The sequence below is a fragment of the Oscarella lobularis genome, chromosome 10, assembly GCF_947507565.1.
Source record: "Oscarella lobularis chromosome 10, ooOscLobu1.1, whole genome shotgun sequence".
Classification (NCBI taxonomy): domain Eukaryota; kingdom Metazoa; phylum Porifera; class Homoscleromorpha; order Homosclerophorida; family Oscarellidae; genus Oscarella; species Oscarella lobularis.
Window position 1 is genome coordinate 2,540,461 of NC_089184.1, and position 27,837 is coordinate 2,568,297.

The 27,837-nt window shown below is 42.4% G+C and overlaps 3 protein-coding genes and 1 long non-coding RNA gene across 4 annotated transcripts; all 4 read right to left on the reverse strand.

Annotated features, from left to right (window-relative positions):
• Nucleotides 1-9,247: 9,247 nt before the first annotated feature.
• Nucleotides 9,248-10,563, reverse strand: LOC136191829 (uncharacterized). Its single transcript, XM_065980242.1, has 3 exons — nt 10,483-10,563; nt 10,331-10,425; nt 9,248-10,285 (listed from the first exon to the last, which is right to left on the reverse strand). The coding sequence occupies exons 2-3, from the start codon at nt 10,355-10,357 to the stop codon at nt 9,761-9,763; spliced, it is 552 nt and encodes a 183-aa protein (XP_065836314.1). The 5' UTR covers nt 10,358-10,425; nt 10,483-10,563; the 3' UTR covers nt 9,248-9,760.
• A 7,895-nt stretch (nt 10,564-18,458) lies between these two features.
• LOC136191826 (uncharacterized) lies at nt 18,459-19,846 on the reverse strand. Its single transcript, XM_065980241.1, has 3 exons — nt 19,489-19,846; nt 19,341-19,435; nt 18,459-19,290 (listed from the first exon to the last, which is right to left on the reverse strand). The coding sequence occupies exons 1-3, from the start codon at nt 19,709-19,711 to the stop codon at nt 18,463-18,465; spliced, it is 1,146 nt and encodes a 381-aa protein (XP_065836313.1). The 5' UTR covers nt 19,712-19,846; the 3' UTR covers nt 18,459-18,462.
• Nucleotides 19,847-20,782: 936 nt separating this feature from the next.
• LOC136191835 (uncharacterized) lies at nt 20,783-21,394 on the reverse strand. The gene is made up of 4 exons (XR_010671002.1): nt 21,282-21,394; nt 21,176-21,233; nt 21,071-21,125; nt 20,783-21,021 (listed from the first exon to the last, which is right to left on the reverse strand). It is a non-coding gene; the product is annotated as an uncharacterized lncRNA (long non-coding RNA).
• Nucleotides 21,395-26,076: 4,682 nt separating this feature from the next.
• Nucleotides 26,077-27,820, reverse strand: LOC136192261 (uncharacterized). The gene is made up of 7 exons (XM_065980794.1): nt 27,619-27,820; nt 27,346-27,557; nt 26,967-27,286; nt 26,743-26,914; nt 26,603-26,694; nt 26,268-26,558; nt 26,077-26,217 (listed from the first exon to the last, which is right to left on the reverse strand). Exons 1-7 carry the CDS (start codon nt 27,651-27,653, stop codon nt 26,077-26,079), a joined length of 1,263 nt encoding a protein of 420 aa, XP_065836866.1. The 5' UTR covers nt 27,654-27,820.
• Between the last annotated feature and the right edge of the window lie 17 nt (nt 27,821-27,837).

Here is a 27,837-nt window from a genome sequence, read left to right on the forward strand (position 1 = left end):
TAATTTATTGATTATTTAACTAATTGCTTTACAAACCTGCATACGTTCTAACAGACTGAACAGAAGAGTAAGGACTAGGACCAAAGTGGTTGTAAGCCCGGATTTTGACGTCATAAACCACGTGCTCCTCCAGTCCAGTTAGAGTAGTGTAAAATGACTGAACGTCACCGCTCACATTAACCGTACGTGTATGAGGATCCGTATCAAACTCTTCTCCAACGTAATGTATTTCATAAGACTGATATTTCCGTTGCGATCTTCCACCGGAGGAGGATCCCATTCAACGCGAATACAGTTCACACAGCTATTTCGATGTAAGAAAGGATCAAGAGAAATGACGGTTAAATTAGCCGCAGGTTGACTAGGAACTATGAAAGAGAGATAGAGCGAGATGTCGACACTAAATAGAAATAATCTATAGGTTAATTTAACTGTCACCACCTCGTTCCACGGGTGTCGTCGATGTTTCAATCTCTGGCGTCGTTGTCGTTGTTTCGGTCGTCGACCAGAGAAGCGACGTGAAGACGAGAACAACGCACAAAATCGTTTGTCCTACCAAAACAATGTTATCATAGCTAGTGACGTGTATGCATGGAACGCAGCCTATGGGCTATTTTTAGGAGCGTTTGTAGGGAGAGCTTTGGTTTTCCCCCCTAATGAAGGGCTTTGTTTCCTTGCCTCTATGTAATACGATCCCTCGCGTGTCTCACCTTCGATGATATATTCTATTCGCTTGACCATGACTCGGATTCGCACGTGGAATGTTGAACGATGCACGCGGTATAGTCAAGTTCACTTGGACTGCTGTTTCTCCTTCTCAATCGGTTGAGAAGAGCGGGGCTATAGCTCACTATAGGGACAAACTATAGTAATAAAACGGGACGCGACTGTATAGCCAGGAGAGCGGACTTACGCGTGGCCGCGGTTTTAGAGGACGGTAAGGGTATGACCAGCAGATCGACGTTGATCGCATCCCCTCTATTTGAGTCAGTCTAAACACACAGATGACTAATTCAAGTTATATATATATGCCTACGAAAAGAACTTCAGATAGCTGCACGCCGTTATAACAAACCGAATAAGCTACTTGGGACTTCTCTTCGACGCGCGCAGAGTCTCTTCTGATATCTGACACGGTTTCACAAATATTATTCTTAGGTAATTGTTTTGAAGTCGTTGACAACGCCCTTCCAACGATTGATATAGCATTGAAGGGGGAAAAGGCGCTATAGTCACCAATTACATTCACTATCTAAAACTAGAACAAAATTATTAACTCCAGCATGCAATGCGTGGCACTGCATGCCTACTACGTGAACATATGCTTATGTGCGCGTGCATTAAAAGGGTTGCTCTCGAGATAAGTTGTCCGCTTGATCGACGTGCATGTGCAAAAGTATTTCGAACGCCTTTTCTCTCTTACCTGTAACAGGTTCAATGTTGGAACGGCATTCGCGACACTGCGACGTAAATTTCAATTTCTTTTTCACCAGTGTTCTGCACACTTCGTCCTCGTTGCAACGGGCAACAGAGAGGTCTCGTGACGCGTACAACATCAACTGAATCCATGGCCCTAGAATAAAAATACTTTTACTGAATCGTGCTCTTCTACTTCTCTTTTTCCTTCTCCTACTCATATAGTCTCTATGACTTATAATTCAGTTCACAGCCGGAATACCACTTTCATCTATCATCAGTTCATTTCTTGCAAATCGCATCAACTATTCACCTTTACTTTTAAACGATTTCTTCTCGGCCCTCTTCCAACCGACAAACGCTCTTGAGTTGAGTACGTTCACGTGAAAATCCCTTAAGTCACTTTCTCATTAGTATTTGTTGGAGACGTTTATATTTCTTGAGTGGGAACCAACGTATTTATTTCATCTTCTTTTCAGGGTAAATTACCACGTGATGATTTATCTGTTTAGGGACGTCGTCTTATGACTCTTAGCTCTACGTAATAGCTGCTCGATTGGATTGTTTCGCATTGCTTATTACCTCTCATCAACAATCTGATGGCATTCGATGAATATAGAATTTGATGACGTAGAGGATCCTGGACGGGCCTCTACCTAGAAATCATGCTCAAACGTAAAATTTTTAGCCAAAATTTTTAACATACGTATATTGCTTTGTTTTCTAGGTATTGCTTTGTTTTCTAGGTCCGTCACCATGGTAACACGTGTGCATGTTTATCATGTAAAGGAAGAGGGGTCTCCCGGATAAAAGTCCAAGGCGTGTGTTACCATGTAGACGACGAATGTGGTCATTTTATTGATAGAACTTATGCTTGTAGTCTACGTTCATGACCATGGCAACGCGAGTGCACGACGCCTTTTTGTGATATCACTTCGCGGATTTCAAGTTGAAGTAAGTTCTTTCCTCGTGGTTTTTATAGAATGTTCACGTCGCTTTTTTGCAGGCAAAAACTCTCTCCTCTCCCTCTCTTGTAACCTCGTAAAAGTGATTAATTTTTCAACATTTATATTAGACTTAATTACATCATTAGAAGATTGACTGTACTACGAGTTCTTTGTAACAGTGTACACTTCATTTTGTTGGGCTTCAGGAGATGTTGGTAATTTATTTCTATCGTTTTCTTTCGCCGTATTAATTCTGTTGTCCTTTCAGGGAGTATGAGTTGGTGACCTATCTAGAAACTCTTTTGGGAAGGAGTTCTGAGAAAGAAGATGTCTCAGAATCGGCTTTGTTTTTATATTTCAAATGACTCTTTTCATACCGTAGTTGTAGTAGAGATAGTCGCAGAGTAGTAGTGTAGACGTACAGTAGCGTGGCGACGACGGAGTCCTGAGCACGACCCTGCATTAGATATGAAACTGCTCCGAGACCTCCTTGAAGAGGAGTCGTGTGCACGCGCGTCGCAGTCACACAATAACGTAGACTTACGCAAGCTACAAACCTTTAGTAAATAAAACCCGGAAGTAAACCGGAATGTATGAAAAACTTTGCACATGGGTCTTGTTTGTTTCGCTGTCCACCTGCACGGACCGCGAGGGTCCGTACAAGCTTCGGTTGGGCGGGGGTCATCCTCCCTACTCCCCCGTCGGAGTTAGAGCCTGTTTAGTCTCCCGGCTCGGACGCCTGGGACCGGCAGCCCTCGGATGTGAGTTCTGTCGGCCTGGTTCCAGGGGGACCGCTATTGTAACCCACCGCGTCTTCCTAAGTGGGGTGGCAATTTATCACTCGTGCCACTGGAGTAGGGGATTGAATGTCCTGCGTTCAAGCCACGTTTATCCTCTCTGGCTCAAGAGTTGGGCCGGTTTAGTTTAGTCACCTCGGGGCCCAGAGGTAAATGTGGCTACAAAACAAAAATAAGCAGTTCAGATCAAAATTAATGTAAAGAACCTGAAGCGAAACCAGAAATCTTTTGCGCTCTCTTTGCGATCCCACAGATATAGTCCATAAAAGAGCTTGAGGTAATTGAGTGCCCATGACGTTGGAGAACGTTTCTCCTTTAAAGAGAAACCCAGATTGGCATTATTCGCTGTGGCTTTATATACAGTACTGATGACACTAGAGAACAATCTCATTTTAGACTTATATCTAATCTTTGGATGTACTACATTACCTAGTTTGAATGTTTCGTTGACTGGACAAAAAACGACATTCTAGATTGTTTGTCGTGAAGCTTTGCGTCGTTGTATTCGTCATCGCTGCTACGGGCTACAGAGCAGAGAGATTTGTCTTAGCGTTTTTTTAGCCTTTTCACTTTTACCTGTAACAGGTTCGATGTTGGAATGCCGGTTTCCGAAAAAGTTTGACGGAATTCGCGACTCTGTTCTGCACACTTCGTCCTCGTTTCTACGGGCAACAGAGAGATGATTTCCTGTTGGAAGTCCCGTGACGCGTACAACATCAACTGAATCCATGGCCCTAGAATAAAAGCACTTTTACTGAATCGTGCTCTTCTACTTCTCTTTTTCCTTCTCTTACTTATATATAGTCTCTAGGACTAATAATGCCGGAATACTACTTTGATCTATCATCAATTCATTTGCTTGCAAATCACATCAACTATTCTCCTTTACTTTCAAACGATTTCTTCTCGGCCCTCTTCCTACCGACAAACGCTCTTGAGTTGACTACGTTAACGTGACAATACCCTGAATGAACATCATGGAAAGTATTATGTTGCAAAAGCACGAGATCCAAATATTACAGCTATTGATTTACTCTATCTACTTCTGAGGATGAGAGTTGGGTTGGCGTCACCTGGAAGGTGTCCGTTAGCGCGAGAAACAAAAGAGAAAACATTTCCTAAAAACTCAAACCGATGAAATGTAGAATCATAATACATGTAATTCTAATCCTTCACTCGTATTCAAAAAACGCCCACACAAGAACATTTCAACAAGAAAAAGTCTGACGACGTCCTCGTAGAGAAAGAATCGCCTTGGCTACACGTTCCAGAAGATCAATAATAGAAGTCTATAGGCACCTGTACATGTGTGCATAGAAAAAATTGATACTCTACTCTGATCCGTGCTCACTTCAAACAGGAGTCACACTCCATCTTTTAAATGAGATTCTCTCCTCTCAAATCGTTTTCCTTGCTATTTATGAAAAAATTCAATGATATTTCGTTTTCTCGTATCTCTCACCGCTGCTGCTGATCGTCGTCCTGGTGCATTAGATTGCAATATACACGTTTCTCTTTGCCTAGGAGAGAGAGCGAGGAGGAGAATGAGCGTGGAAAATGTCTGCGACGTTTCTAACGAGACCTGGCGCTTCGAATAGGGAGTCTCCCGTCAAAGTGCCAAAGGAAAACGAAGCGTGCTCTAGAAAACGATAGCAAAACGATCCTGGAAACGGTGAAGCGACGAGAAAGATTTAAGTGCAACAACTCCCGTATAAGGCTATAGCACGTGAATACGAATACTATTTTATCGTAATTTTGTACAGTACATCCTCGATTATCCGAACCCCAATGTTTCAGGGGGAGGTTCGGATAATCAAAATTTCGGATAATCGAGGGTACGCTAGAATCGAACCAACGGTTCGAAGAAAGCAATTTTGGAAAATTGCCGTAACTTTTTTACGTCAATGACGTCATTTAAGCATAGCGCGTTAGCAAATTCGATCACGTGACTTAAAATTTACGTTTCGGATAATCGAGGGTTCGGTTAAACGAGGTTCGGATAATCGAGGATGTACTGTACTACAGCAATTCCACTCGCCCTTTTGGATCGCGCATGTAAAAATTTTGGGTAGACTTACATCAACTGTCGTCAAAGAAACAATTACATGAACGATGAGCGATCTAAAGAAAAAACACGAATGATTATATAAAAACCAAAAAAAGTTTACATTTTCAAACATTCACCTAAGTTTTCTGTACCCTGCGCTCCCCCCACTACAATTAATTGATTGTCTTTTGTTGTACATGCACCATGTCTGCATCGTCGCTTATTCATTGATGGCAAAGGAAGCCAATCCCCAGACAATTCATCATACATTTCAACACGATTGCTGCATCCCCATTCTTTCTCTCCCCCTGTTGCGACGACTTTCCCATTCCATGATGACAATTGACACCATAGCTTTGTAGTTGGCTTGATATCAATCCACTCCTGTTTCTCTATTGAAAAGCATTCAACTGAATTCCCCGCATCAAACCCTCCTCCAACAAACATTGTGCCATCAATAACTGCCAATGCACACGAAGACCGTTCGTTCTTCATTTTCTTTATTTGTTTCCATTCTCCCTTATTAATATCAAAACAATCAACTCGATCACTCCAAAACCCTCCAACAAGATAAATGTTCCCATTGTGTCGAATCGCCGATCTGCATTTAAGTTGATATTCATGTGGTATTTTAGTTAATAATTCTAAAACTCTCGTTTCACTTTTTCATTCATAAATTCTTGAACATAGACCCGTGTCATTGATATCCATGACATATCCTTTCCCTTCACATCCAAAGACACTCCCTGTGCAATGAATCCCCGGGAGATGATGATTCTTTCCCTCCCACGCCCCCTTCTTCAACTGAAACATTCTATCTATGTAACCAACATGTAGCATTCCATTGATTTCAGCCACACGTCCATATGGCCAACAATCAATTAACATGTTGGACATGTTTGTCTCCCATTTGAGATTTGGACTTCCCATCAAAGGTCCAATCTAAATTATCCAATTAATTAAAAACACTAAAATCGATTTCTTTAGACACGTCCACGTTAGTTCTTAAACCGATGTTCGTCACTTTCTCTTTGTCCTTCTCTTCTCTCTCCTTCTTTAATTCTCTTTCCAATTCTTTGATTTTTTCTTCACTTTTCAACGAAAGCTTTGTACGTTCTTCGTGTTCATTTCCCTCAATTATTCGTGCGACGTGTTCCTGTCCTTTGGTTTTTCTCAAAACATTCAAAAATCGGTCAAACGAATGGGGGCCTCTTCTAGGCAAAATGGAAACAAGAAGTGTACCTGACCTTTTCTGGTCATCGATAGAATCAAGAGAGAGCCTCTCATATTCTTGAGCAGTGATGAGTTCGTCGGAGAGAAGACGACTGAGGAAAGTGAGAGGCATGAGAATTCAATCAGATCGTGTAAAATCGAATGCACACGCGTTTTCCATCTCTGATCCATTTCAAAGAGAGCGGAACAGCAAACGAAGCAACGTCAAAGCGAGATAAACAAAAGTGGGGACTTCGGGGACTTCAAAGAGGACGTCAACAGAATTTGCGACTGCGCCGATCGACTCTTCGTAGAAAGAAGAGATCGCAACTTTTCGTGGTCCTAAGAAGTCCAGAATGCTCATTTAAAGGTTTTTGGTTTTAGTTTTCGTGGATAGATGTTCCTGTCAGTGTTCAAGTTTGTTCGCGTTTCCTCTGCTCGAGCTCGATTGCAACGTGAATTTCGATTTATTTTGTCTTGGCAGATGCGTTTGCCGTTGCTCCTATGGCTCCATTATGACAGTCAAATCTGGTAAACAAAGAATATTATTCTGGTACTTTGTGCACTGTATGTTTGGATACAGAAATGCCGTCAAGAGAACAATGCAGAGATATTCTTCTCGTAAGTTAACTAAATTGCATATATATATATATATACCGGTATATAGATTGCTATCCACTTGGGACTTTGAGACTGACATTGAATTATTTTAATTTAATCAAATACCACGAGTAGAAGATGTGGGATTGTGACGTACCGCGTATAGTGTGTTGCCCAACAAAAAGGAGATCATTGGAAAGTCTTTGGTATGCCTTCTCCACTTCCTTCATCAACAATCAAACTAAAGAGAGCTCCTCTCTTCTCAAAGGCGACACGTCAATACTGAATACACGTGACGCCTACAGAATCAACTAAATCCCTGGCCCTAGATCAATTCCTCAATTCCTGAATCATGGTAATTGCCCTGCGTCTTTTCGTTGTCTCCCTGCCTCTTTGACCTATCATCAAATCATTAAATTGCAAATCACATCAACTACCCTCTTTTACTTTCAAATGATGAATTCTTTCGCTCGTGAGTCGACTACGTCCACGTGACCATCCCAAGAACACTTCAATCACGGAAATTCCTATATTGCAAAAGTACAGAAACTAAAATATTACTCATTGATTCATTGTATGACTACTTTTGGGCATGAGAAGGCAGGAATGACGTCACGCGAAAGGTGTCATTCAGAGCCAAAAAGAACGTGCAATAATTTCCTAAAACTCTAATCAATGAAAGCAAAAAATTTTATTCTAATACTACACTGGTATTCATAAACACGCCCAAACAATTAATAATTAATTTCACCAAGAAAAAATCTGACCACGTCGCCGTAGAGAAAGAATCGCCTTGGCTTCACGCTCTCAGAAGATCAATAAAATGATTCTATAGGCACATGTCACACGTCAACACTCTACTCTGATCCGAGCTAACCTCAAACAGGAGTCAAAATCGCTTTGTTTCTGCTTTCTGAGAAAGAGATTCGCTCGACTCAAATCGGTTTTCGAGCCCTGTCTATATAGAAATTCGATAAAATCAAAAATACTTCGTTTTTCTCGTATCGCTTACAGCTGCGGCTGATCGTCATCGCGCTGAATTTGATTGCAATTGTCTAGCTACGTGCAGCCTTTCGGCATTCCTTTTTGCCTAGGAGAGAGAGATCGAGAGCGAGGAAAACGTAGCAACGCCTCTTAATTAAGGGGGCCTGGCCCTTCGAATAGGAAGTCTCGCGTCAAATTACCAGACAATAAAACAAGCGTACTGCAGAAAACGATAGCAAGCGAATCTGGAAACGGTGAAGCAAAGAGAAAGATAGAAGTACAGCAACTCCCGTATGTAACCTGGAATGCTCAATTATCATATCGTAATTTTATACGATTTATGAATATGATTTACCAAGTTTTTAGTTCAGTATACTGAATCATACTGTCTAAATAGTACCGTTTTTCTGAGTACGCTTACATCAACTGCGATAAATACAGAAACGATTTAATTAGTGTCTACTCAATTTACTGTCTACTCAATTCAGATGTTTTTGCTAAAACCTAAATGAATTTTTTAATGTCAATAAGTCCAGTCTCATCTGATTGAAAAAAGCTTTAATTCCCTTTGATTCAATTCCACTTTCACTGTGCTTTGACATTGCAGTCTCAACCACAGAAAATTGCTAATATTTAGATCATGTCAAGTAAAGCAGAAACGTAGAATTAAACCACATAATTTTAATAATAAATTATTAGATAACTAGATAATAAATATTTACGTAACTAGAAAATCGCTTTAGAAAAAAAACGAGAACGGGCCTCCGCGAGGGGCCTCACCTTCCGTGTCGCGTCCATCCCGTCCTGGTGGAGACGATTAAACGTTTCAGCAAGCGCTTTTGAATTTGGCTTGGTGCATGACCGTCGATCTTTTCGGTTTCTTCGTCTCCCTAGCTCACTATATATCGTCTCGAGAGCTACCTGAATCTGCTGCAACACCGCGCCTCATCTTCATCCTTTGGTTGGTTCGGCGGTTGCTGGCTCTTTCGCGGGTTTCTCGGCTTAATTCTATCCCCACGGGCCGGGGACATTCTTTTCGCGATTCAGCTGTGGAGCTTTTGGACTTGCGGACCGCTATAAGGTAAAAGACGCTCTTGTGAGCCTTGTGAGTATTGTACAAAGGTTTATTGAAGCTGCTCTCTGCATCGGCCAGTCTACTTGATTACAGACTGTGAAAAGTTCGATTCAATTAATGAAGCAATATCGCCTTTTCTGAAAGAGTTTCACGTCGAAAAAACGGCATGCAGCGGTAGACATTCAATTGTTTAATCTTGCCAACGGAAATTAGGTCCTCCTTTGCTCAAAATTCGAATTTCTCTGCGTCCGCGGAATTTTCATTTTTCCTTTTCACCGGCGTTATATCAGAAACTGCGAAAAAGCCTGAGAAATTCATTTCAAGCGTAGCGGGAATTTTCGTCTCACTGAACGGTGAGCAATCGACAAAAAAAGACGAATTTTTATTGGAACCCAAAAACATATTTACATTTTCAAACATTCAGCTGAGTTCCTTGCACTCCATCCCCCCACTACAATCAATTGATTAACTTTTGTTGTACATGCACCATGTCTGTATCTTCCCTTATTCATTATTGGCAATGGAAGCCAATCTCCAGACAATTCATCATATATTTCAACACATTTGCTATATCCACTTCCTCCCGTTGCGACGAGTTTCCCATTCCACGATAACACTTCACACATTTTCTTTTTAGTTGGTTTGATATCAATGAACTCTTTCTCCATTGAGAAACATTCAACTAGATTCCCCGCACCTCTCCCTCCTTCAACAAACCAATTACAGCCAATGAACACCAACCCCGTTTATTCCGCATTTTCTTTATTGGTTCCCATTCCCCCTTATTCATATCAAAACAATCAACTCTATCACTCCCCCAACCTCCCACACGATACATGTTTCCATTATGTCCAATTGCTGATCTTCCATCCAGTTGATAGCCATCTGGTACTTTAGTTAATAATTCTAAATCTCTCGTTTCACTTTTCCATTCATAAATACTCTTGCATCGATCCCTGTCGTTGATATCCATAACATATCCTTTCCCTTCACATTCAAAGACACTCCCTATGCGTTTAATTCCCGGCAGAAGATGCTTCTCTCTCTCCCACGCTCCCTTCCTAAACTGAAACATTCTATCCTCCCAACAAACATGAAGCATTCCATTGATTTCAGCCGCGCATCCATATGGCTTACAATAACCAATGGGCATATTTGGTATGTTTGTGTCCCATTTGAGACTGGGACTTCCCATCGAAGGACCAATCTAAGGTAAGTCCCAATCACATTTCTATCAACCCACTTCAACAACCTTATTTCTCAATCCGACAACAGTCATTTCGGCGTGAGCGAGATCTCCCTTCAATTTTTTCACTTTCTCATTCACAAGTCGATCAATTTCACTCTCTATATACATAGAATTTATTGAGTCAAATCCCATCCAAGCACATTGCCGAATAGTACTTCTCTTTCGTGGCTCCAATAACTGCCGCACAACATGCTCTTGTCGTTCCGTTCCTCGTAGAACGTCAACAAACTCGTCGAAGGCGTCTCACCTTTTCGCGGCAAAATGTCAACAAGGAGCATGCGCGATTTGTCTTCCTTCGTCTTGAACGAATCGCGCAGCATTGCGTATTGCTCTCGAGAGACGAGTCTCTCGGCGAGAAGACGATCTAGAACGGACAAGGGATCGAACACTTCGACGATCGACGGAAGATTGTCGTGGACGCGATTTCTCCATCGTTTATCCATAGCAGACGCTTCTCTCTTCTCTCTTTCGCGGCGAGGGAAACAATGGGGAGATGCGAGGGGAATTGCGCACTAAATAAACGTCAGAGTTGGTTCGGGGGGAGTCCCGCGGCCCTTTCGAGGGCACGTAATCAATATTTTTACAAAGGTCACTTGACGTCGTCAACTTTTGCTTTGTGTGCGAGAAGAGCTTTGGGTACCTTTCGTGTAGGAAAAACAATAATATAACTGGTCTTTGGATGTCAATTTCATTGTTTTGTAAAGTCAATCATAACGAAACCTTTTCTCATTTAATTTGAGTCTTAGATTAGTCATCGCGATTTATTGATCAATGTCAAAGTTAATTCATATTCTCCATCAGATTTCACCTTTTTAAAAATTGACATCACCATTACATGTATTTTTATTCTTGAGCAAACGTCAACTATGGTACATGAGTGCTTTTTCATAGACAAGAAAACGAGGACGAAGTATCCGTTAGTTGTAATGAATTGAGATGCTAATATTATTTTGTTGCAGGTTAGGTCACGCGTGAACGAGTTTCTTCGCCAGATGAGCTCTTCTGTCATTCAAGCAACGTTTGAGAAGAGATGTGTTTTCTCTCCTCTGGTAATCGTAAATACGAATAATTATTTAATAACATTTCTACTTCAGTTAGACCGCCGGCTCTCAGTCACAACATACGTATATCGCTTTGTTTTTCTAGGTCCGTCACCATGGTAACACGTGTGAATTTGATGATGTAAAGGAAGACGGGTCTCCCTGATAAAAGTCCAGGGCGTTTGTTACCATGGAGTTGACGACTATGGTGATTTCATTGATGGAACTTATGCTTGTTGTCTACGTTCGTGACCAAGGCAACACGTGTGCATGACGTCTTTTGTGATATCACTTTGGGGATATCATGTTGAAGTAAGGTGTCTTTCCTCGTCGTTTTTATAGAATGTTCTTGTCGCTTTTTCTGCAGGGAAAAGCTCTCTCCTCTCCCTCTCTTGTAACCTCGTAAAAGTGATTAATTAATCAACATTTATAATAGACTTAATTACATCATTAGTCGATTGAATGTACTACGAGATCTTTGTAACAGTGCGCACTTTATTTCGTTGGGCTTCAGGAGGTGTTGAAAATTTATTTTTGTCGTTTTCTTTTGCCGTGCTAATTCTGGTGTCCTTTCAGGGATTACGAATTGGTGATTTATCAAGAAACTCTGTTTGGGAAAGAAGTTTTGAGAAAAAAAGATGTCAAAGAATCGGCTTTTGAGTAGGACTACGTCAAAGAGAAGTGATAATTAATATAATTTTTATTGATTTTAGCTCTTCTGCATTTGGCTAAATTGGCTGTCGAAATGGGCGACTTGGACAAAGCGGTTGATTGGATGGAAGAGCACGTTTCCATCATAAAAAGTCTTATGTCAGGTCCAAATAAAATAATTTCAGGTAAACAATACAACTCGGTACACGTGACACGAATCTTATAACGTCCATATAGCACTTTTAAGCCTAAGAGCAATCTATCAAAAGAAGGAACTCGTAGCTGATGAAATAGTACTAATTACCAAAGTTCTTGACCTGCAAACAAGAACTGATAATCCATGTTCTTTGTCTATAGCAAAGAGTACATAGCCCCATATAAAATCTATATACACTTTATTTATTTTTTAGCTTTGAATGAGCTTGGAGCTCTGAATTTTTTAAGAAAGACGCTGTCAAGGCTGTCGAGTGTTTTCAGGAGTGTTTCAAGGTTGCTTCGGATCTTGATCAGGTGGAGATGAAGACCGCGCTAGTTTGAGTTCTTCTTATGTCTACTTTTCTATTTATTTTTTGACGTGTGTTAGCTTGGGAGAATTTGAGTGCGTACGTTGGAAATGAGACGGAGGTTAACGCTTCCGAGACTTGCGCCACGTCGATGGATGAAATTGTAAGAGTGCCTTTATGGGAGTATGACAATTTTGGGATTAGACGTCTTTTTATAGGAAAACGAATCCAAGAGTAGCTGCAACGCTGCCTTAAAGACAAGAGTTTCCCAAAGCAAAGACCTACGAATAAATATTTTAAAAAATATATTTCTATTAATTAATTAAGGAGGCATGAATCGTCACAAAGATAGGACATTGTCTCCAATTTGTCCACAGGTTCCTCCTAGAAATTGGGTACGTCCTTTACCACCGAGAAATAAGTATATATTGCGTTAATATTATTTATGGAATTAAACTTCGTGAGTGTTTTTTTCAAGGATGGGTACGAGGTCTAAAAGGAAGCCTCGCACTTCTAATGCTAAACCTCTTAATGTTAAGACTTCGGGTAGAGACTTCTGGTTTAGCTTTTGTTTGTAGTCTCATGATTTTTCTAGTTCCGGGTTCCGATGAGTTTCAGGATCCTCGGAATCCGTCCAATATTTTTAGTTTTCTTTTAGCTAATAAGGAAATTAGTGCAATGAGTATAAGCAAAGAACAAAACCTCTCTCACAGTAAAAAATATTTTTCAAAAATTAACATTATTGATGTACGTTGCTAAGGTTTTCTGAGTGATAGGCATCACTGTTATTTTATGAATCCGATTAGCAGCGAGCAGAAAGAAGTTTCAATAAAAACACTAAAAGTTAGTGCTAAATATTTAGAATTCAAAATATTGATGGCGGTACAATGGACGAGCGTTAACGCCATATATGTTTTTCATTGAGGGTCGAATTCTTGTCCAACTCAATCACAAAAACATAACGACACTCTTTCGAATATCACCAGCAACGCGATAACCAATTAAAATAACACAGTACTTCAAAAACGGTTCAGTAATGCGATTCTTTGCCAAGGTCAACAAGAATAGATATTAGATACGTTTTAGTTGAAGAAGGGTAGTTTATCTTAGAAGTGTAGCATTGGGAGAAAATTCTCTCTGTCTCAATTACTACACATGCTTACGGACATTTCTTCTGCAATGATTTATTTAACAAAAGCTATGCATTTTAAGAGTGAGTTAGTATTAGAGAAAGACGGACGTCAAATAAGTCTCTGCATGGACTCTAGATGGTATGGTATCTTCTCGTGTTGTCTACGTAACAGATGATGAACGCTGTCAGATCACAGACTTTGGTTTTGCACGCAAAGCCGTCAGCGGATCATGCAGCACAGACGCAGTATAAATTAAAATAAAAACATGTATTTGAAAAATTATTTCTCTCTTTCTTCTGATAGCATCTTCACGCTGTTCCAATTCAGTGGACGGCGCCAGATACTTTTTCTCCTATGCTTGAATGCACGTCGCAGTCGGATGTGTAGAGTTTTGGAATGTTCATCTGGGAATTGATGTCTCTGTGTTAGCATCCGCCTTATAAAGGAGTGAAGCACGAGCCTCCGTTTATACAGCGAGTACACGATGGACTTAGACCAGAAATATTTAAAGTGAGAACGTCTACAAATTAATTAAATAATTAATGTTATTTTTTAGCCGTGTCGGTCGAAATTGAGGAAAGTGATGGAACAGTTCTGGAACTGTCGTCCACAGTATTGGCCGTCGTTTGAAACGCTGGAATTGAAATTATTGGACGAAATGCATAATTCAAATCGAAGTGGTTACTCGATAGGCCCAGATGTGGAATTCTTTGCTCCCGGTCATTTTGTAGAACGTATTAAGGTATTGTTGAAAGAGTAGAGACTAATTAATAATGCAAATTACAGTAATGTGTTTGTGTGGTCTAAGTCATGTGAGAAAGAATAAGGGATTTCGTCATCGTAATTGAGCAGTTTTCGTCGTCGCCTGCGCGATTGAGTCGTCTTGCAAAGGTCGTTGCCGTTCCAACAATCGATTTTGTTTGATCGATTGTCATTTCCTTTGTTTTAGACTCGAAGCACTTGATTCGATTCTCTCGAACCGTTTCTCCTCTTCGAAAATGTCATCCGCGTGTCCGTCATCTCAAGAGAGACACGTAGCCTCCGTGATCAATGACGAAATGCTTGTGTGGGGAGGAGCAGCGGTGAGAGAATCGACGGGAAAGTTCTTGATGGAGTGCTGCAATCTGTTGACAAGTCAATGGAATGAACGACGAGAAACATCCAACAGCCCATCCGACCTTCCTCAGCCATGTGCCGACGCACGAATCGGTGTCGTCCAAAATCGAGACATTTATCAATTTGGTGGAGGCTACTACTCGTCTGATCAGGGCCGTCATGTCTATTAGAACGATGTTCACAAATTGGATGGATTGACGTTGGAATGGCAACGAATTCATTCCAATGACCAATCAACGCCCAGCAGGAGATCGAGACATGGAATGTGCGTGTTAGGGAAGAAAGGAGACGAACATCTCGTCATCATGGGCGGATCATTGTTCCACCCCAAGTCAGGATATTCTGAAGAAGGAATGAATTGAGATCCGTCTGGTATTGGTGAAAAAATCTTTGTTCCTAAAGTTTGGTTGTTTTGCATCCAAAAGAGTGAGTGACGTGTAAAAATATTTTGAATACGGTGTAGATATTTGTTTGAATGAAATTGGATTCCAGCTCAATGCACAGGGAAAAAACCACATCCTCGAACCGCACATTCCTTCACTACAGTCAATTTTAATCGAGCAATTCTCTTTGGTGGTGGCACTTATAGAGTGTTGGATGCATGCTTTTCTGTTCATGTTCAGTTCACTAGTAATGAGATAGGTTTGTTAATTAATTAATCATGAATGTGATTTATTTGCATACGAGTGGATTGAAATGAAATTCGATGATTACCTCATACCTCGATTCGACCATTCGACGGTTGTTGTTGATATTCCCACATTAGGTGGGCCAGTTGCTTTACTCTTGTAGGGATATGGAAAAGATTACTTTCTTTTGTATCTGGCCCAAATAATTCTAATTGACTTTAAAAAGTGCAAAAACGTAATTGAAATATTTTCATATGTTCGACTACATCATACTCACGCTAACGGGAAACTAATCTGATTGAGAACCATAGCTTGTACCCTTTCCTTCTATGACATAGACATTTACTTCAGTTTTGGATGAACCCTACGTTTTTATCATGTTCGCTTCGAAACTGAGGCGTTCCGGATATAACACAGCACCCCGGGATCAGTGTTCTTTCGTCTAACGGCGTACATCTCGTTAGCACGACTATATAGCCTCGGTCCCAGTCCCTTGATCCCTAGCCCGTTATACGAGAAGGTCTGGGACCGAGGCTATAGCCCGACTGTTTCTTCGACTGTTTCGATCTTCAGTTCTTCTCCATCAGATCTCGTTTTTCCTTTCTCATAATACATTTTTCACTCACTTAGAAGCACTTTAAAGTCAGGTATAGCTAGAAATAGAAGAGCATAATTAAAAACCTAATTAATTAATTAATTAATTAATTAACTAGAGAATGATGGCCCGGTGTGCACCGTGTTGCCATCATGCAGAGCTTCCCACCGCTTACCGTACGCGAATGCATTACATAGTGTGACGTCATAATTTTTTATGTCGTTACATATTCACGTGGTCATTACAGCCGTTAGCTACTACAGCTCAGTCCTACCTACATACTGTAAATACTGGCATGATTGCAATGTTTTCCTAATTAGGCGCTTTTCTGACGTACTGTATTTGATAATGCGCTCTGTACTTGAGGAGGATCTAAGCATGTGTGGCTGCATGTGTACGGGTCATATTTCCTGTTACCCGTACGCGCATACATACCCACCCACATACCCCACATGCTTTTGATTGTGACGTCAGAGCGTGACAATCAAAATCGTCGTTTCGCCTTCTAAGCGCATTTATAAAACGGAAAATACCACCGAACAATTTGTTACAGGGGTTTCTAAGAATTTTATCTGTTTATCAATAAAAAAATGCTTTATTCGCGCCGTAAATCGCCTTTTTCGGTTCACCGTTTTGGGCCCTCTTTCGCGCATGCGCTTTACAAAAGAAGGTTTTTTTTCTATGTGACGTCAATATACTGTACCGAACAGACGTACATACACACATACATACATACATACATACACTTCCGGCCTTGAGATCACGTTTGAGAGAGCCTCCCTCCGCCGTTATACGGGCTCCACCCGTACAACTGCGGTGGTCGGCTCCACTAGAGAATGATGGCCCGGTGTTCACCGTGTTGCCATCATGCAGAGCCTCCCACCGCTTTCCGTACGCGAGTTCATTACATAGTGTGACGTCATAAATTTTAATTTTATGTTGCCACATATTCACGTAGTCATCACTGCCCTTAGCCCCTACAGCTCAGTCCTACCTACATACTGTACATATCTACATAATTTTAAATGTTTTTCTAATTAGGCGCTTTTCTGACGTAATGTATTTCATAATTTTCTCTACATTTGAAGACATGCTTGTGTACGGGAGTGTGTACGGGTTATACTTCCTGTTACCCGTACACGCATACATACCCACTATAAACTGTACATGAGTGGATACTTTTGATTGTGACGTCAGAGCGTGACAATCAAAACTGTCGTTTTGGTTTTTCAGCGCATTTATAACACGGAAAATAGCAGAGATCAATTGTAAACAGGGGTTTCTAGGCATTTTTTCCGTTTATGAAAGAGAAAACGCTTTATTCGCGCCGTAAATCGCCTTTTTCGGGTCGCCGTTTTGGGCCCTATGTCACGCATGCGCTGTACAAAAAAACGGGTTTTTAGGTGACGTCACAATAGCGTGACCGACAGACAGACAGACAGACAGAAAGACAGACAAACATACACTTCCGGCGCCTAACATCACGTTTGAGAGAGCCTCCCTCCGCCGTTATACGGGCTCGCAAACTGCGTTTGCCACCCCGTACAACTGCGGTGGTCGGCTCCATTAAATAAATGCCCGCGCGTGTATGGCAGTTGCAGAGCTCTCGGCTGTTGTCTTTGCCGCTTCCGTCAACGCAGTCGTCGCGCCCGTCGCGCAGCATGCAAACGCATGCCAATGCAGCTTGAATCAGTGGACTGATGTTCTCCGACACCAGCAGAGAAATCACAATCTTATAGGCAAATAATTAATTTTTTCCACATACTTTTTCTCTGACTCTTCGAGCACGTAGTCAAGTTAGCCTTCCAAGATGATTACTTCCCATGTGACGTCAACTGTTTTGCGTATAACCGAAGAATTTGGTTTGTTGATACAGTAGTCGCGTTGTCCGTCTCCCTAGCTCGCTATCGTCTCGAGAGTTACCTGAATCTCCTGCAACATTTTGCGTAATCTTCGTTCTTTGGTTGGTTCGACGGTTGCTGGCTCTTTTGCGGGTTTTCATCGCATCTCGGCTTATTCGTAGAGCGCGCTATCCCCACGCGAGGCATTCTTTCGCCATTCAGGAGCTTTTGCGGACCGCTATAAGGTAAAAAACCATCTTGTGAGCCTTGTGAGTTTTGTATAAGGGTTTTATGAAGCTGCTCTCGGCATCGGCCCGTCTAATGGCTCGAATTTATTACAGATCGTGAAAAGTTCGATTCAGTGAAGCAATATTGCCTTTTCTGAAAGGGTTTCACATGGGAACGACGGCATGCAACGGTAAGCATTCAATTGTTTCAGCACGCAAATGGGCATTAGGTCTTCCTTTGCTCAGAGTTCGAATTTCTCTTAGGCCGCGAAATTTTCATTTTTTCTTTTTAACAGCGTTTTATCTTAAACTGTGAAAGGAGCCTGAGAAATTCATTAGAAGCGTCGCTGGAATTTTCGTCATACTGAATGGCGAATTTTAATTGCGACCCAAAAAACATTTACATTTTCAAGCATTCAACTGAGTTCTCTACACCCCATCCTCCCCCCACTACAATTAATTGATTGTCTTTTGTTGTACATGCACCATGTAAGTCTCGTCCCTTATTCATTGATGGCAATGGAAGCCAATCCCCAGACAATTCATCATACATTTCAACACAATTGCTCAATCCCCATCCTCCTGTTGCGACGAGTTTCCCATTCCATAATGACAATTCACACCGTTCATTTGTAGTTGGTTTGATATTAATCCAACCTTGTTTCTCCATTGAAAAGCATTCAACTGAATTTCCCACCCCCACCCCTCCTCCAACAAACATTTTATTATCATTCACAGCCAATGAACATGCCCAACGTTTATTCTTCATTTTCTTTATCTTTATTGGTACCCATTCTCCCTTATTAATATCAAAACAATCAACTCGATCACTCCATTTCCACCCTCCCACAAGATAAATGTTCCCATTGTGTCCAATTGCTGATCTTTCATAGAGTTGGTATTCATCTGGTATTTTAGTTAATAATTCCAAATTTCTTGTTTCACTTTTCCATTCATAAATATTCGAACATCGATTCTTGTCATTGATATCCATGACATATCCTTTCCCTTCACATTCAAAGACACTCCCTATTTTATGAATCCCCGGCAGATGATGCTTCTGTCCCTCCCACGCTCCCTTCTTAAACTGAAACATTTTATTATCCCAACCAACATGTAGCATTCCATTGATTTCAGCCACACGTCCAAATGACTGACAATGAATAAGTGGCATCTTTGGTATGTTTGTCTCCCATCTGAGACTGGGACTTCCCATCGAAGGACCAATCTAATTATATCTAACTCCCAATCACATTTCTATGAACCCAATTCAACAACCTTATTTTGCAATCCGACAACAGTCATTTCGGCGCGAGCAAGATCTCCCTTCAATTTCTTCACTTTCTTATCCACAAGTCGATCAATTTTATTCTCTACATAGAACCTATTGAGGCAAATCCCATCCAAGCACATTCCCGAATAGTACTTCTCTTTCCTGGCTCCGAAAACTGCCGAACAACATGCTCTTGTCGTTCCATTCCTCGTAGAACGTCGACAAACTCGTCGAAGGCCGTCTCACCTTTTCGCGGCAAAATCTCGACAAGGAGCATGCGCGATTTGTCTTCGGTCGTCTTGGACGAATCGCGCAGCATTGCGTATTGCTCTCGAGAGACGAGTCTCTCGGCGAGAAGACGATCTAGAACGGACATGGGATCGAACACTTCGACGATCGACGGAAGATTGTCGTGGACGCGATTTCTCTATCGTTTATCCATCGCAGACGCTTCTCTCTTCTCTCTTTCGCGGCGAGGGGAACAATGGGGATATGCGCGGGGAATTGCGCACTAAATAAACGTCGGAGTGGGTTCGGGGGGAGTCCCGGCCCTTTCGAGGGCACGAAATCAATATTTGTACAAAGGTCACTTGACTTCGTAAACTTTTGTTTTGCATGGGAGCAGAGCTTTGGGAACCTTTCGTGTATGAAACAATAAGATAACGCTAATAAACAAGTCTTTGGATGTCAATTTCATTGTCTTGTAATGTCAATCCTGACGAAATCTCTTTTTTTCATTCATTTTGAGTCTTGGATTTGTCTTCGCAATTTTTTGATCAATATCAAATTTAATTCATTTTCTCTATCTGATTTCACCAATTTGACATCACCAATATATGAATATTTTATTATTGAGCAAACGTTAACTAGTGTACATGAGTGCTTTTCATCGACAAGAAAACAGAGACAAAGTAGCGAGCATTCGATTGATGTCATAAATTGTGATGCCAATATTATTTTGTTGCAGGCTAGGGCACATGTGCAGGAGGCTCTTCCGCTTTCAAACCAAGCAACATTTCATAAATGATGTGATTTCTCGACACTGTTTAAGCCTGAGGCTTTGCAACATCTTTTATTAATCAAAACAGAAATTAGTGAGATGTTTTTTCAGCAACCAGAGATACGGCTTATTTCACCAACCGGATAAAACATAGCAAAAGATCATGGCCGTATGACACGTTGCAGGCAACGTGTCATACGGAGCGTTGCTTAATTCGTTGCATACGGTCTTGACACGCTACGTCACAACGAAAGCCCGCCCCTTATTAACAAATTACCTGTGCACGTGCAACGGGTAATTATCTGGAGCGTGCCTCTGGAATCCACTTTAATTGGCATCACGCGAGCAGTTTAGCACCAAAATTATTTCTATATTTTTTATTATCTATAAATTACTATTTACAGTTCTAGCAACTAAAAAACCTAATTCCGGCCTGCTTCGTGTACTACAAAAAACATAATACTATCATGCATTGTGTAAAAAATTCTATAAAAAAATCGTAAAAAAATAGTGAAAAAACAGGGATGCCATGTAAAAATTCTTATCTAACCTAAACCTAAAATTAACAGTAGACTTACTTGGTTACGAAAATAAAAACGCTAAAGAAGAGAAAAATTAGCCTTCCCCACCCTGCCCAGCTTACCGCCTAGAGCTCCACTCCTGACTCGAAATATGACTGGTACAGCCTAAAGAAGAAACGATTAGTATACTTTTCGAACCCTCCCTTCCGGCGACCTTGCGTTTTGGGTCTTTTCTCGCCCCTTCGGTCGCGCGGAGTAACGAAACATGCCTAGGAAAGACGCTATTGAGAAACTGAGACAGGTCGTTTTCCTCCCTTACGCTCCCAGGCGAGTCCCAGCCAGTTGGCGACGGAGAACGCCGTCGTCAAAGTCGATCTCTGAGAAAGCTAGCTGCGTAATGTATCGATCGTCCGGCTTGTACTTACTTCGACACGTCGATTCGCCGAACTGACCGTCAGCGAGAGATCCCAACGACCGTTGTGCTTTGAATAGGGGTCTGCGCGCCTGTCACGTGACTCCAATGGCCCAACCCAGGGCCGTATATAGAGACTCTGGCCCAGCCTCTCGTCTTAATCTAGTTACGCGTACGGACACCACCTCTTTGACACGCTAAAGTCCCGGTCAGTCTGTGCAACGTTGCAAGCAACGTTGCACAGACTGATGATCTTTTGCTATGAAGCGCGGTCTAAACGTTTACAGCTAAAACGGAGATATTGTTGCAGCGTTTGCGTTTCGAGCAGTGAGCAGTGGAAAGAGACCCGCATCGAGCAGTGTGCAGTAGCCTGTAGCCAGACCTTCTCCCGAGCCCGTTATACGGGATCAAGGGAGAAGGTCTGGCTACAGGAGCAGGGCGGACAAACACTGCGCATGCTCGCCCGCTAGTGAGGTAACAATAGGGGTTAGCCAATCAGTACTCAAAGACGCGTTCTTCAAAATATTTTTGGCTGGGCCAAGGTCTAGAAGCCCTAGGAAGATGTGAATGTCACATTATCGCACGGGGGCACGAAAAAACTTTTATTTGAGCCTCGACGGGTTTTTCATTTACGCTGCGGATTAGCAGATAATCGACCAGAAAGACAATAACCCGCCTGTACCTAGAGAACTTGGACCTCCAATTTCGCGAATAATAGTTGAAATTTCACGTACGCTTAGGAGAATGTTTACTATCAGCCTCTCATCTGATTTGGCAAGAAAATTTAGCGAAATATGCTCGAAATCCCATTTTCGCGGGTTCGCGTTCTCCGCAGCTGACGCCAACAGTTCGCCTCTCTTGGCGGCGAGACGCACACAGCATGTTCGGCATTGACGTACGCTGCCGTGGACGAACAGCGAAGGACCTCACGTGTACAGTCAGACATCACGGGCGTGAAGTATCACAATTGTGTTTCCTTTTCCTGTGCCCCAAATCAGACCGCGTGAGCCCTTTCTTTGTTCCTCCACGGTAGCGTACGTCAATGCCGTACATGCTGTGTGAGTCTCGCCGCCAAGAGAGGCGAACTGTTGGCGTCAGCTGCGGAGAACGCGAACCCGCGAAAATGGGATTTCAAGCATATTTCGCTAAATTTTCTCGCCAAATCAGATGAGAGGCTAATAGTAAACATTCTCCTAAGCGTACGTGAAATTTCAACTATTATTCGCGAAATTGGAGGCCCAAGTTCTCTAGCTACAGGCGGGTTTTTGTCTTTCTGGCCGATTATCTGCTAATCCGCAGCGTAAATGAAAAACCCGTCGAGGCTCAAATAAAAGTTTTTTTGTGCCTCCGTGCGATAATGGGACACTCACATGTTTCTAGGGCTTCTAGACCTTGGCCCAGCCAAAAATATTTTGAAGAACGCGTCTTTGAGTACTGATAGGCTAACCCCTATTGTTACCTCACTAGTGGCGAGCATGCGCAGTGTTTGTCCGCTCTGCTGGCTACATAGCCTCGCGTAGCCAGGCCCTTCTCCCTGATCTCCCGTATAAACACGGAAGGGGAGAAGGGCCTGGTACTTCTAAGGTGCGAAAAGGTCACGTGGGACCCCCCTTTGGGGGCAGCGGTCAGTCATGTGCTTCTTTAAATACTTGTCTTAACACCAAGGTAGTATCGCTCTCGTGCACTCGTGCTTAGGTCTCGTGGCTCTCGTGCTTCTCTTCGCTAGCGCACTTCGCTTGCAGGACCGCGTCTTTCAAAATAGAGCCGCCACTGACAACCTTGGCTTGCGACGTTCTACGGAACGACTTTCAGCTCTCGGACTTTCGTCCGGGGCAGTTAGATGCCATCCTGAGCATAGCGAGGGGGGAAGACGTGGTAGTTCGTTTTGGAACGAATGGTGGAAAATCCCTTTGCTACCAGCTTCCACCTCGCTTACTTGGAAAGTCTTCCTGCGCTGTTATAGTTAGTCCTCTTAGCGCCCTGATGAGAGAACAGGTACAGACGCCAAGTGATGATCAACGACAGATACAACTTTGTCGAGCAGGTTTTCAAGCTGAAAAACCTTCAGATGTCAGCCGTAGCTTGCGTTACCGTTGCACAAGCCAAGCTCTTAACCGCTGAAGACTTGTCGACTTTTCAATACTGTACGTTTCTAGAATAACTGTGGTTTTTCTTTATAACGTTTCCATGCTCAGTTTATTTGTCCCCTGAATGTGCGGTGCACCCATTCTGGCTTCAGACTATGAAGACCCTATCTAAGCGTCTCGTCCTAATAGCAATCGACGAAGCTCACTGCGTTGCAGAATGGTAAGCAATAGTTTAGAATTCACTAGAATGCCTGTACACAATCATCTAATGGTACAGGGGTGATGACTTTAGAGTGGACTTTAAATTTCTTCGACGTCTTCGAGACGTCTCTGCATGCCCGGTCATGGCACTAACAGCAACTCTAACAAAACGTACAAAGATTACAATAGAAGAAAGAATTGGGCTGAAAAACCCAAATTTCGTCGTAACAACTATAAACAGACCCAACCTGTACATATGGTTTCTGAAGCAACGTCAAACGCACGAGGTTCATCACTAATTTGACGTACCTAATGCTTACACTTTCTATTCTTATTCACTAGGCATCTCTTCAACCTGTCATGGAATCCCTGATTTCAGGAAAAGAGAAGACAATAATATTTGTCAAAACAAAAAATGTTGCCACGGACATATGGGAAATCTTTCATTCAAAGTATCCAGACCAAGTCGCAATTCATCACTCATCCCTAACCACAGAAATGAGACGTCAAACAGAAAGAGATTTTCGAGAGGGACGCAAAGTTCTCGTCATCGCTACCGTCGGATTTGGAATGGTAGTTTTATAAATTGCAATCTATTTTTCTTGTCAAAGTTATTTTATTATTTAGGGAATTGATATTAGTGACGTCAGAATTGTTGTTTGTTACGGATCACCTGATACCGTCGAGGGCATGTTTCAGGTAGAATAGTAAACAACATAGGCTTCGGCAGCTAACTAATCAAATGACCTTAGATGTTCGGTCGAGCTGGTCGTGATGGCAGTCCTGCCACCTGTGTCCTTCTCTACAGGCCTTCTAGCAAGAAGAGTAATAAAACAGATTTGGACAAAATTCTCCAGGAAAAGACTTGCTTGAGGAAGCAAATCTGCCAATACTTGGAATCCTCGTACAGCGCTGAGGATCAAGCTGGGCACCCGTGCTGCTCTAACTGCAACAAAGAAGGAGAAGATCCATACGGTCTCTTTGTCTACCCAAGGCAAGCCAGAGGAAAGCGAACCAGCGGAAACTTGAAGAGAAAGCGAAAATCAAAAGGCGACAATTCACCTTCAACAGGCGACTGGTACATAGACAGGTCTCTCTATGAATGGAGGGAACGAGAGTTCGAAAATAGCGGCCTGTCTTGCCTCGGCGCTGAAGCCATCGTTAGTAATCGTCTGCTGTCTCACGTACGGGACAACTGTGCAGTGCTACGTACAGTTGACAATATTCAGGCTGCTACTGGCCTCAATGAAAAGTACGCCTCATCTCTCTCAATTGCGCTTAACGATTGCATGGCTAAAGCTTCAAAGATGGTTGCTAGCGAACACAGCTATTGTTCGAAGGCTATTAATTAAATAAAAATGATCTTTCGTAGAATGCTTTTCAGAGCCCTTGCACTTCTTCTACATCATCAACCGTCCTCTTTTGGCTTTCGACAGTCTCCTCAGCAATTTTCTTCTGCAGGTAGTTTTGGAGCCACCCGTTCTCTACTTTCAGGATTCCTTCTCGTCTTGGATCGACGAAATCCCATTCTATCTATTTTCTGTCCCTTTTCATGGTGACAACTTCCTCTTCCAGCAGTACTGCAACCATCTTTTGGACGTCATTGTCAAAGGAACGAATGGTGTGCGTGGATGTCTTTGCAATGCCCAATTTGTCTTCAAACTTTCTAGAGCCATCCAAAATTTCCATCGCTACTTCCGACACGAGAGTGAGATGCTTTTTCGTCAATGCTCCGCCGCTAGCTCGTACCGCATTTTTAATTATCCTAAAAAGCAAGGTAAGACATTGCATAGCTCAATATTCAATAATTTACAGATTGTAGTGTTCGACCAACTGGTCAATTGGCTTTCCGTGTCGTGGTTTTCCACTTACATTAACAGTCCTATAATGTTTGTGAATGTATGCTGTTTCCGGAGCCCAATCTGCCGCCAGGTTTGCTAGCAGATTGGCAGCCTCCGTAGAATAATTCACTTTGTGACCGCCAAGTAGGTGGAGAAACCAAAAGCGCCACATTCTAATTATTTCTTCTCCGTTTTCGTACTGAATCGATTCTCTTAAATTAACGTAGATAAATCCCATATGAAGCAGAGTTCGGTGGTACATGTAGACTTCGTCTACGTCGATTTCAGGAAATGGCGGCGTTTTTATCTTGATCGTTTTGTTAAATATTGTTTCAGCCTCTTGCTTCAGCCACTCTGCTTGGTTTTCTTCCGGTAATTTTACGCAGTCAGATGAGCTTTCTATCTTGTAGTGACAGCAGATAGCAGCAGTTAGATGAGCATTGAAAACCTACGTAAATCGACATTCGAAGATGGGCTACACATTCAATTATATCTCCGCTCACATGACGAAAAAATTCATCCGAGGACTGAAACTTCTTTGCTGCTGCATCGACCATTTGTCTGCCAATCAGATTTTTGAGATGACAGGCGGTTCCAGGAGATTTCTCATTTCCCCATAAAAACTGAAGTGACAGCCCCAAGCACTCCCACAAGAAATGAAAATCGCCTAAGACAAAAGTTAGTTCGCTACTGTTACTATGTAAATCTTGCCTGGTGATTCTTTAGCCCAGTGCAAGGTGTTCAAAGTACAGGGCTCTGGGGTTCGAAGCCGCTTGGCACCTCGAATATTCTTGCAAGTAAGCTGATCGCCTACGACTGCCTAATGATAAATTGGAACGAATGAAGCAACGGTAAAGCTTATCATACTACCTCGGGAGTTATGTCCTTTTTTCTTATGTCTGCAGCAAAACTATCTAGGACGGTGATGTTGCCGTCTGTCTTCCCTTCGTTGACATCCAATATGGGCAAAGGTGTAATACGTGCCTTCGTTGGCTGCTTGTGATGTTTTCGTTTAGGACTGACGTTGGATAAAGGAAAAAATGACTTGAATCTCGAAACAAGAAAACGCATTATGAAGTCTACGCCAGACTGGAAGACGCTGTCGTTGTCTTGTGGAGACGGAAGAATGTCTTGATCACGCAAACTGGATCGAGAGATGGACTAAAGCAAGCATGTATAATAGCTATGTTTAAAATTTTCATTACTTTTTGTGCAAGCGGTAGTGACTGCAAAACGACATCCTCTTCATAATCAATTATTAAGCGTGTGGTCATATCCCACCTTTCTTGATGATGCCCTGAACAGAATTTGAACCGCGGTTGCATGAACCGTTTCGTCTGTTTACCTTGGCGCTCGTGGTGCACATTTTTGGTAATATTAAGATTGTCGTAGGACAAAATCCTTGGACAGAATGGTTGTCGTTCCGGGACTACATTCTTGCTAGCCACTGTTCTGAGATAGTCCCACGAGGCAGTGTAGGACATGCACAGCCCCAAGGTGTTCATAGCCGCCAATACCTAAATAACATATGAAAAGAAGTCTAATGCAAAAAACAAGTATTTGAAATACTTGTTTAGGAGCAGCGTGACTAATGAGAAATAACGATGTAAGCTGTGGAAAAGCTTTTGCTGCTTTCATTCTTGATCTTTGCTTCATCATCAGGGATACAACGTTCAGAACAAAATCGTCAGGCGCCTTCTTGTTCCTGCAGCCCATGACACTTCCCATCACCCTCCACAAATTCGGAGCCATGGCTCTCATTGCGCGGCACTGCTCAGTGACATCCACATCTAAATAGCCCTCGTCAGAAGAGACGAGATTCTGCATCTCGACCGATAGGCAACGGTGCACAGCCTCCCAATCTATTGACGAAGTAGCTTGGGTTGAGGCTGTGAGGAAAGAATGAATTAACATTTGCATGTCACCCGAGAAAGGTCACATAAAATACATTCTCGCGTTTCAATTTTTATTTTCTTTCGAATTCCTGTGTAGGTCCATCCAATGCTGCGCTTGGTCCTGCTGATGTGAGGGAATGCCCTTTTCGTCACTCGTCCCATCTCCGTGGAACTTAAATCGACATTAGCGTATATTCGTAAATCGTTGTGAACATCCGCCACAGAAACATAATGAGCACTACTCTCAACATATTGTTCTCTCAGCCTACATGTCACCAAAAAAAGCAGACCATGCAGATTGTGCGAAAACCTGCAAATCTGCCTACCAGGCAACGCGATCTTCGTAAAAACCAGGTTCCATGGTTGGTCGAGTGCGCTAGCGAAGAGAAGCACGAGAGCCAAGTCCCTGCACGAGAGCCATGGTCCTGCACGAGACCTAAGCACGAGTGCACGAGAGCGATACTACCTTGGTGTTAAGACAAGTATTTAAAGAAGCACATGACTGACCGCTGCCCCCAAAGGGGGTCCCACGTGACCTTTTCGCA